This window comes from Rhinopithecus bieti, unplaced genomic scaffold (assembly GCF_001698545.2).
Source record: "Rhinopithecus bieti isolate Rb0 unplaced genomic scaffold, ASM169854v2 scaffold_15146, whole genome shotgun sequence".
NCBI classification, from domain to species: Eukaryota; Metazoa; Chordata; class Mammalia; order Primates; family Cercopithecidae; genus Rhinopithecus; species Rhinopithecus bieti.
Genome location: NW_016808195.1, coordinates 1,056,481 through 1,067,573, shown reverse-complemented (window position 1 = coordinate 1,067,573; position 11,093 = coordinate 1,056,481). Strand labels below are relative to the sequence as shown.

At 48.5% G+C, this 11,093-nt stretch overlaps 1 protein-coding gene across 2 annotated transcripts in view; it reads left to right on the top strand.

Annotated features, from left to right (window-relative positions):
- The first annotated feature begins 364 nt into the window (after positions 1-364).
- Positions 365-11,093, top strand: part of CCNJL (cyclin J like) — a 62,808-nt gene continuing 52,079 nt past the window's right edge. The window contains exons 1-2 of one of the 2 annotated variants that reach the window (XM_017885733.1): positions 365-453; positions 1,224-1,338. In XM_017885733.1, coding sequence (XP_017741222.1) covers positions 1,273-1,338 — 66 coding nt within the window. In that variant the 5' untranslated portion in view covers positions 365-453; positions 1,224-1,272. Of the gene's footprint in view, positions 454-488; positions 832-1,223; positions 1,339-11,093 lie in introns of those variants that run through there. The other variant, XM_017885732.1, reaches the window with a different exon arrangement.

Below are 11,093 nucleotides of genomic sequence, written 5' to 3'. Positions count from 1 at the left end.
AAAAGCCTGGTTTTCCTCCAGCGTGAGGTGTGGAGAAATATTCGGCAGGCGCACAGTAAATACCAGTGACTTAGGCTCCTTTAGAATTAGGGACTCGTGGGTGAACAAGGGTGATTTTTCTGCAGCTTTAACAGGAATTGTCCGTTTGGAAATCTACCTCCCCATGGCAGGGCAGGTTTAAAAGAAGAGGAAAACAAACAAAAAAGCAAAAACAAAACAACAACAACAACAACAAAACAGAAAAAAAAAAAGAGAAAAAGAAAAACAGGTGCAACCGATGTAAGGAGGGCTAGAGCAGTGCGCGCGGAAGGCAGAACTTTCTGAGGGCGTCCTGCCCGCACGTTTCAAGCGTGGTGCGCGCAGGTGGCGCCGCGGTCCCTTTGCGCCGGGGTCCCTTTGCTCCCCGCGCAAGTCGGCGGGGTGCCCAGAAGGCCACCACTAGCTTCAGCGAAGGTGAGAGGGAAGCTTTCCGCCGAAGCGAGGGAGGAGGGCGGGCAGGAAGCGGAGCCAGAGCTGGCAAAGAAAGGCTCCAATTCCCAGCCCCCCGCCCCGCGGGGCGCGGGGGCGCCGGCAGCGCATGCGCGAGGCCCGGCCCCAATTCCCCAGCGAGGGAGGGAGGCCCCGGCGGCCGGGAGCCTGCGAGCCGCGGCGGGACCCGAGCGCACGCAGGGGCGTGGCGACGGCCGGGGCTAGCCGGGCTTCGGAGTTGGCCGTCGGGAGTGCGGGGCTCCCCAGGCGAGGGTCCAGCGGCCGGCAGGCACCAGAGGGCACCGCTGGCTTGGCACTGGGAGGGGCCCGGCGTCCGCAGCCCCCCACGCCCAGAGAGGATGCGTGAGTTTCGCCCCGGCTGGAGGGCAGGATGTGGGAGCAGGACAAAGGCTGGGCGGCGGGGGAGGAGTTGGGGACGGCGAGCCGGTGGCCGCCGCCAGAGCCCCAGCCTCGAGTGAGCTAGCGGAGTCGACAACTTTCTCTGCAACTTTTGCAAAAGGGAAGATAAAAATTCTGCAAGTTGTTGCACAGCTCCATATCGCCCTGTGTCCGGCGAGCAGAGGGGAGGGGGCACCGCAGCCTTCCCCGGACGGTAGGCGACCGCCAGCTCCTCTGAGCGGGCGCAGGAGGGGGCGCCCGCCCGGACCCGGGGCCAGGGGCTAGCGAGGATAGGGACACCGGGGGTCGGAGCTGGGGGCACGCTCTGGCCGCTGAAGTTGCCCGTGTCCACGCAGGGTGCGCCCTGAAAGCCGGGTAGCCTCGGATAGCGGCGCTACGTACGCGATGATGGATGAGCCGTGGTGGGAAGGGCGCGTCGCCTCGGACGTCCACTGCACCCTGCGCGAGAAGGTCAGTCCCTCCCTGCCCTTGTCACTCTGGGTACAGCCTTCTTCGGTCTCGACTTCGTGTTCTCAGGTCGCCTGCGTGGGAACTCAGAACTCCCGGGTGCCTTTCTTTCCTCCTACCCTTTACCTTCTCCCGGAGTGTCTGAGCGGAATTGGGGGCGGGGGTTAGAGACTGGAGATTGGAGAGATTGAAGTTGGTTTTTCTGATAAGGAGCTCAGAACTCTGGGCCAACTAGTCAGAGATCGCCACTGTACCACTAAGGCAGTACTTCCTATAGTATTGCCACCCTAGGTTATTTTAAACAGTACGTGAAGGGGTCTTTAAAAAATATTGTATATTCATTCTAATGTGTAATTTAAGAATGTGTATATATCTAGCAAGCTCTGCATTTGCGATTTTCCATTTATTGTAATAATGATGTAGCAGTTTATTTTGGAGCAAATTTATTTACGTAAAAGTAGTGACTCTATATAAAGATAAGTGGTAATACAAGGAATACATGGTTATGGCCAAACACATGTATCTGTGTGTATATCTAGAATGGGACCGAATGAAATTTAAGGAACACCAGTGTAGTTGAAAGAGGCTTACAAAACTGGGAGCCTGAGGGAAGAAAACAAAAACTCCCCTGCCGGTTTGCCTCCTGTGGCAGAAGGTGGTTGGGAGCAGCTGCAATGTGATCCCTGCACACCCCTCCCCTCAAGGAGAGAAGGACTGAGGGGCATTGGGAAGGTGGAAGAGTCCAGGTGGGCTGGAGGCATGGCCTGTGTGTCTTGCCTCCAGCCCCTGGGCTGAGACTGGCAAGGAGTGACTTGGGGAACAGATGTAAGGTAGTGAATGGATTGGTTTCCTAGGGCTGCCATTACAAAGGACCACACAAACTGGAGGGCTTAAAACAACAGAAATTTATTTCAGCTCTGGAAGCTGAAGATCCCAGATCAAAGTGTTAGCAGGACCATGACTCTCAAAAGGCTCTAGAGGAGGATCTTTCCTTCTTCCTTTTAAATTTGCTGGTGCTTGGTCATCCTTGGCATTCCTCAGCTTGTAGGTACATCATTCTAGTCTCTGCCTCCACTGTCATATGGTTCTATCTGTGTCTGTCTGTTTTCTCTTCTTACAAGGATACCCAATCATTGGAGTAGAACCCACCCTAACCCAATGTGATGTCATAATAATTTAATTACATCTGAAAAGACCCCATTTCCAAGTAAGGTCACATTCTGAAGGAAGTTCCAGATTGAAATGACATTTGGGGAGACACTGTTGCGCCCAATACAGGGAGGAAAAGGTCTTCCTAGTGTGGTACCTGAGTCCCCACACAGGTTTCACAGTCAGTGCATTTGTTCGAGTGTCTGGAGGAGCTCTGCTTAAAGGGTTACCAGCTACTTAGTGTTTTGTCCTCATTGAGTAGCTGTCTTCCAGTCCAATTAATGCTTTTTTCTTGTCTTTCTGTACCTGCTGACCTGTCTCTGTCCTGCGTTGCTCAGCAAGGCTGTAGCTTTCCTCTGTTCCCTTGGTCTTCTTCCCAGAACAGAGTGGCCAAGCTGTAGCACATTCTAGGCATCTGGACAAGAAAAAATCCAGGTCTTGTTGGTTTGGTTGAAAAGGAAGGAAAGTGGTAGGGGTATGGTCCTGGCCCTTTTCTGGAGGTGGTGGCTGAATGGAGCTAGTGAGGACTGCTTGGAAATTGGGCCTCCTTGTTTATCATAGACTCAAGTGGTTGTCATTTTTGCTCATAGCTTCTGAGGAACGACTTTGACCTGATTTGCCCCTTTCTAGAGGGAAGGATTTCTAAGAGCAATAAATGCCATTTGTTTAGTTACCTGAGAATGCCCAACCTTTTATACATAAAGGAGGATGTCCTAAGTGTTCCTTTAGCTGCTCAAAGAAGCAAGAAGAGCAATTCTCCATGAACTGCTATAGTCATGTCATAGTGCCATGTGAGTTTACTATTGGGCTCCCCTCCTCGGAGAGAAGATGGGTTTGTCCCAGTTTTGCAGGTTAGAAGTAGAAAGCTCACCCAAGGACTGATGGCCAAGGTCAACCTTGACTTAAAGCTGGACTTATTAGGGCAAATCCCAAGTTCCTTTGGTTATAATGTCCCATCTCCTCAAAATACTGCTATTGTTCTCCTTTATTTCCTCTCCCTCTTCAAAGAAGAAAATGCTTCTTCAAAAATTTGGCTTCGTGGAGTCTGGCAAGAAGAGTGAAGACTAGGGGAACCTAGTAGCCATACTAGCCTCGCCTTGAGGAATGAGGGCTGGCCTTTTGTTTTTCCCAGATAGAGTAATTGCTTTTCCCTCAAAGGTCTACTCTGATAATATGTTTCTAACACTGTAGAACAACTTTACAAGTGCCTGACGCTTACTCTTTGTTCAATATTGCCAGATGAATAAAAAGCATGTTTACATATATGCTGCGTAACTGTTACCATACAACCACAAGCAGTTATCCTCACGTGACCCACACAGGAGGCGAAGCTGAGATCACTGAGACAGTGGGAGCCCCACTTCGTCAGATATGAGATTCCAGTCTAGCATCGTACTACAGGGTATCAAAAACTTGACACCATGGAAACAAGTCTTCGTATTGCATGCACACTATTGATGGAAGCGAAACCCTGATCTGCTCTTTTAACCTCTCTAAATCTGGCCCCTATCTTCCATTCTTCCCAGAATAGCCAAAATTTAGATTGTGTCATTCTCTGCTTAAAGACCTCCAGTGTCATCCCACTGCACTTACAATTCCCGGTCCTCACCACTGTGTGGAATACCCAGCACAGCCTGGCTCTGGCCTGCTCTCTGACCTTGTCTGCTACCCGCTCCCTACCCTCCATTCCATTGCTCTTGAGCCACACTGACCTCCTTTCTGTTCCTGGAACAAGTCAAACTTGTTCATGTCTCAGGGCCTTTGCACTGGCTCTTTCCTCTATTTGGATTCTGTGTTTCTCAGACTGTCACATGGTTGGTTGTCTCCCTTAATCTTTGCTGCCTCTCCATGTCACTCTATTAAATCATTTACCAGGATCTGAAGTGGTTTTTTTTTGTTTTTTTGTTTTTTTGTTTTGAGACGGAGTCTCACTCTGTTGCCCAGGGTAGAGTGCAGTGGTGCGATCTTAGCTCACTGCAACCTCTGCCTCCCAGGTTCATGCAGTTCTCCTGCCTCAGCCTCCCGAGTAGCTGGGATTATAGGTGCGTGCCACCACGCCCAGCTAATTTTTGTACTTTTAGTAGAGACGGGGTTTCACCATGTTGATCAGGCTGGTCTCAAACTCCTGACCTCGTGATCTGCCTGCCTCGGCCTCCCAAAGTGCTAGGATTACAGGCGTGAGCCACCACGCCTGGCCTGCAGTTATTTTTCATTTGTTTGCTGCCTTTCTTCCCACACTAGAATACATGCTACACAAGAAGAGGTCTGTGTCTGTCTTGTTCCGTGTGGGGACCTCAGTGCCTTGAACACAGCCTCCCAATGTGTATGGAATGACAAGGAGGTTGAATAAGTCAGTCTTCGCTTTCCTCCTCTGTAAGCTGGGAGAAATGTTTTACAGCAATGTTAGGATTAAGTGAGTGAACTTAAGAACAGTGTGAGGTGCATGGTGGGTACTTGGCAGGCATTGTCCTCTCCGCTTAGGGTTGCTGTGAGACACTGATAGCCCGTTCACATAGTGCTGTTCAGAGTAAGGCTTAAGGTTTGTGACCACCCTCCAAGGAGTCCGCACACGCGATAGGTAATCCTTGTAAGAAAGGCACTGTTAGCCAGTTGGACCATTGGTCCTGTGATGGTGTTGAAGCCGGGAAAGGGACCAGTTTGCCAAAAATCATGTATCTGCTGAGGGCTGGGACCCAGGGGTGAGACCCCATCAGTAAGATCCTCTAACCAGCCTGGCATCCTGATGGGTGAATGCGGGGAGTTGAACCCTCCTCCAGCCCAAATTTATCTGGAGAAATCTCTCCCTCCCCTTTCTGTCAGTCAGCCACCTTTATCCCATGCTCAGCCCTTAAATTCCTCCTTGGATCCTTCTTCCTGTTGCTGTTGCATCTGCAGAAGCCCACCTAGAACCCTCCTCCCTTCAGCTCCTCTCCTCTGACCTTTCTGCTGGGGATGGGAATGCCAGCCAGTACAGGGATGTAGGGTTTCTTACCTGCTACGTGTGTGCCCCTTGACCCATTTCCCTGAACCAAAAGGAGGAGCAGATTGTCACCATGCTGGTGTCACCAGTGAGGAGGCTGCTAGTGATGTTTTTCTGGTAACCAAGTCTGTGCCAAGTCTGTCCAGATTAAAACTTGGGGCCACTTGTTTTTTTCTTGAAAGATGCATCCACCTAAGTTTAAAATTAATAGAGTGTTGAATCCAAGAACTAATAGATTTTGGTGAGTGCTGGTTATACATGATGGAATGAGAGCATTAGATGGTACACAGCTTGAGGGCCACGTTCCTTGTCCCTCAAGCCTCTCTTTTGTCATGAGTCCTGGCCCCACCCTCATCCTTGCTTCTTTCACCATCTTTGTCACCCTGCATAGTGACTTGTCCTACCCACTAGACTGTGAGCTCCTTGCAGATATGAGGTGTGCCTTGTTACCTTGGCGTTCCCAGACCAGTATCTGAGTCAGAGAGGGCCCTCAGGGTGTCCCTCGCCTCACCTGATGCAGGCACAGGCATTGTGAGTGCACGAAAGAGTGAGACAGCCCCAAATGGACTCTTCTGGGGAAATGTTGAACGAATGCTTGTGTTCAGGGCCGCTTCCTGGGAGTCCTTCATCTCGTCTTCCGCATCTGCCAGGAGATGCCCCTGGCCTGTCCAGTAGAGTCTTTGTGTGTGTGGCCACAGCATTGGCTGTGGTGTCCAGCACAGGATCTGGTTGCTGGAGGATGCCGCCCCAGCTTCCTACAGACCTGCATGTTCTCCTGTCAGGTAACGTGGGGCAGGAAGTTAGAAAAGCAATTACCCACAAGGGCAGATTTACTGGCCTGGACCAAAGTACAGCTTAAGGATCTTAGGAAAATAACTGCAGGTTGAGCCCAGATAACAGAAATGTCAATAATTCCTCCTAGATTTCTAACAGGAGGTCCCGTTTCTCTTCCTGAATTTTCTGAGCAGCAGAGTAGATATAACTTGCACTCTTCTCCTTTTGATTTATGCCCATTTTCCACATAATCTTCACTCTCTAATTAGAAGGAAGTAGTTATGTTAGTAAGCAGAGACACTACTGTGACTTAAGGCTTCTTGAGTGTGTAGAAGACTTTCTGAATATAGGGATTTCTGGAGTTCTTAAGGGAAAAAAATCTCCCTCCCAAAGCCTTGTTGATAAGCTCTGCTTGACATGACCTGGTAACTTGATCTCCCTGGGCTCCAGGGATCCAGGGACTAGGGGCTCCCTGCTTCTCCTCCACTGGGGGTTTTACCTTCTCCCAGGATAGGAGTCATGTGATACCTTAGGGGTCTTCTCATCCTGCTCCAGACTTGAGATCTGCAGAGCAACCAGCCACCTAATGCGTTTTTTTCCACTTCCTGAAGCTTACTTCATTGCACGTTTAGAGGACTTCAGCTCTGTGAGACTACTTTTTTTTTTTTTTTTTTAGGCGGAGTCTTGCTCTGTCGCCCAGGCTGGAGAGCAGTGGCGTGATTTTGGCTTACTGCAACCACCACCTCCTGGGTTCAAGTGATTCCCCTGCCTCAGCCTCCCGAGTAGCTAGGATTACAGGTGCGCACCACACCCAGCTAATTTTTCTATTTTTAGTAGAGATGGGGTTTCACCATGTTGGCCAGGCTGGTCTCTAACTGCTGACCTCAGGTGATCCACCCACCTCAGCCTCTCAGAGTGCTGGGATCACAGGCATGAGCCACTGCTCATGGAAAGGGCTGATGACTAGGCCAGGGTCGCCTTTATTTGGCCCTGGTGGGTGGCTATGCCTGGGCCTCACCTGTGTGTGGTGCCTCTCCCCTCAAGTGATTTGACCTCTGCCATTGCTTGTCCCTAACTTGCCAGGGAAAAGGACACCTCAGGGCGCCCCGCTCTTGCCAAATCTGACAGCTGGATAGTGGTAGAAATTCATCCCAGCTCATCCTCAGCCCGTGTCAAAACTGCATCATTTTTTAGTGACTCCTGAAGCTTGCACACCCTTTTATTTATCTCTTCCAACATCAGTATTTTTTCTCACTCTTTCCCCTAAATCCCTCAAATTTCCCCACTTCAAGACTGAATATCTGTCTCCTTATAGAAATTAGTGACCTGGCCAGGGACGGTGGCTCATGCCTGTAATCCCAGCACTTTGGGAGGCTGAGGTGGGTGGATCAGGAGGTCAAGAGATTGAGACCATCTTGAGCAACAAGGTGAAACCCCGTCTCTACTAAAAATACAAAAAAAAAAAAAAATTAGCTGGGCGTGGTGGCATGCACCTGTATAGTCCCAGCTACTCAGGAAGCTGAGGCAGGAGCATGGCTTGAACCCGGGAGGTGGACGTTGTTGCAGTGAGCTGAGATCACGCCACTGCATTCCAGCCTGGCGACAGAGCAAGATTTCCTCTAAAAACATAAAAAGCAGTGACCAAGGTCCATACTCAACAAAGGGCTCATGGATTTGGGTGGGTCATCCTCCACTTGGTTTTTTCCATTCCCTTCCCCTCCTTCTGAGTTTCTGCATCCCTCAAGGGGAAGTCTTCCCCAAATCACAAGATGCTCCCAGATCTACCAAAAAGAAAGTGTTCCAAACTGTGGCAGTGGGATGTGTCTGCCCGACTTAGTTACAGGAATGTGTCATTCAGGCCTTTAAAACTCAAATGCTGGCTTTGACAAGCTCTTCCCTCCTCTAATAGCAAGGCTGTCTTATGACAGTGTTCTTCAAGTGAGACCCTAAGCAGTCTGCCCTCATGACCCCTTCCTGGAGATGAAGGTGTGGGCGCTTATAGAATAAGGAGAAATTTCCTGCAGTCTAACCTGCAGAGGTGATTCAAGCTGCCTTAGAAGGTGTATACAGAGCATGGAAGATGGACTGGGAAGAATTGAAAACCGCAAATGAGGTTGGGGGACAAGATGGGCTGCCATTCAAGATAGTGTCTAGCTTTGAGACTGACTGCAATGCTTCACCCATATTCTGGAGGAAGCTGGTGACAAAACTGAACCAGAACTTGATGTTGTTGCTTAAGTCTTTTAGGTCTTAGAATACCAAAATGCTCAATGTGTGCACAATACCCAGTGAAGACACGGTCTCAGTGTGCCTTATCTGTGGCAGAAGCAAATTACCTTCGAAGGCTTCCTTGCCTCTGCAAAACCACGACAGCAGTCCCTGCCCCTCCTGCCACCCAGGTGTCCCAGGGAGAAAATGGGTGTGGGTGTACCCCATCAATCTCCAGGGCCTCCAGATCATGAGATGGGCAAGGGACTTGGCTGGGCACCCTGGTTGGCTGGGGAAGCCTGTGCTGTCTAAGGGAGGGGAGGACATTCAAGACTTGGAGCTGGCCCTGTGCCCTTGCCCTTGACTTCTTTGTCTTCCTAAATCACACAGCCCCTCGGGTAAAGGGAGTGCAGCCAACAGTTCTCTGGTATGTCTGAGCACCTGGCAGAAAGAGGTGACACTGCAACTCTGCTGTTCTCTCTTTTTCTTTTTGAGTTATTACACACACACACACACACACACAGAGCATTTGTTTAGGAAATAGCAAAAATGAATACAAGCAAATAGAAGAAAGTAAAATTCCCCTCACGATCCTACCACTTGGAAACAATCTCGGTTGACATTTTGGTGTGTGCTCTTTTCTGTGCATGTCATCGCAATACTTTTTTTTTTTTTTTTTTTTTTTTAAGTAAAAATGGAAAATACCGACCAAGTGCAGTGGCTTACGCCTGTAATCCCAGCACTTTGGGAGGCTGAGGCAGATGGCTCACTTGAGGTCAGGAGTTCGAGACCAGCCTGGCCAACATGGAGAAACCCTGTCTCTACTAAAACTACAAAAATTAGCAGGGTGTGGTGGTGAGTGCCTATAATCTCAGCTACTGGGGAGGCTGAGGCAGGAGAATCGCTTGAACCTGGGAAGCAGAGGTTGCAGTGAGCCAAGATTGTACCATTGCAACCCAGCTTGGGCAACAAGAGCGAAAGTCCATCTCAAAGAAAAAAAAAGGAAAATATCTTGTTGTAAAACACTTTGTCTGTTTCCTACATACATCTTTCCATATCATTCTTTTCCACCCAATTCCTGATTATCGGACACTAGCAAAGAATTAGAAACAATCAATCGTTTGTTTAGAATAGATAACACATGAATGTGATTTTGAAAAACCACACTATACAAAAGAGTAGATGGTGGAAAGGCTTCCTGCCGCCCTTGTCCCCGAATTTCCCTCCGCAGAAGGTACCACTGATCCCGATTTCTTGTGAATCCTATTCTGTCCATAAGAAAGCATAAATTATGTGTGCTTTGACACAAGAGGTAGTATGAATTACATACTTTCCTTTACCATTTCGTTATTTTGATGTTTATTTTATTTTATAATAATAATAATAATATTTATTATTATTATTATTGAGACAGAATCTCACTCTGTTGCCCAGGCTGAAGTGCAGTGGCATGATCTCGGCTCACTGCAACCTCTGCCTCCCAGGTGTGGTGATTCTCCTGCCTCAGCCTCCTGAGTAGCTGGGATTACGGGCACATGCCATGACGCCCGGCTAATTTTTGTATTTTTAGTAGAGATAGGGTTTCATCACGTTGGCCAGGCTGGTCTCAAACTCCTGACCTCAAGTGATCCGCCCATCTCAGCCTCCCAAAATGCTGGGATTACAGGCGCGAGCCACAGTGCCTGGCCTCATTATTTTAATGTTTAGATTTTAATAATCTAAATAACTTTTATGAAACCATGACAGAAGGGTTTTTTTTGTATATTTTGCTAATTGTAGCAATAATGTATAGTGGGCACTTAGGAAATCTGTATTGAACAAATGAATAGACGATTTCCTTTTGGTCATTTTCTATTCAAGTATATACATTTTATTTTACAAAAATACTATCAAGTATATCACAGTTTCGTAACTTTTTTCCTTAACTGTACATGCTAAATAACCTTCCATGTCATTTTCTATCCTTCTGCAGTCCCATGCCTAATGTTTTATGGATGCATCATGATTTCACTAACTCATTGCATTGTTGGATATTTAGGGACTGCTTATTCATTTTTTAAAAATTGAGGTATAATTTATGTACAGCACAATATACGTATCTTAAGTGAATACACAGTTTATAGTGTACAGTGAGTTTTGACAAATGTATATACTCATGTAACCACCACCATAATCAAGACATAAGGTCAGATACGGTGGCTCATGCCTGTAATCCCAGCACTTTGGTAGGCCGAGGGGGAGTGAATCACCTGAGGCCAGGAGTTTGAGAACAGCCTGGCCAACATGGTGAAACCCCATCTCTACTAAAAATACAAAAATTAGCTGGGCATGGTGGCACACGCCTGTAATCCCAGCTACTCGGGAGACTAAGACAGGAGAATCACTTGAACCCGGGAGACAGAGGTTGCAGTGAGCCGAGATTGTGCCACTGCATTCCAGTCTGGGTGACGGAGAGAGACTCTGTTTCAAAAAATAAAAAAAAATAAAAAAAAAAAAAGATGGCTGGGCACGATGGCTCACATCGGTAATCCCAGAACTTTGGGAGGCTGAGGCCGGCAGATCACGAGGTCAGGAGTTCAAGACCAACCTGGCCAACGTGGTGAAATGCCATTTCTACTAAAAATACAAAAAATTGGCCAGGCGCGGT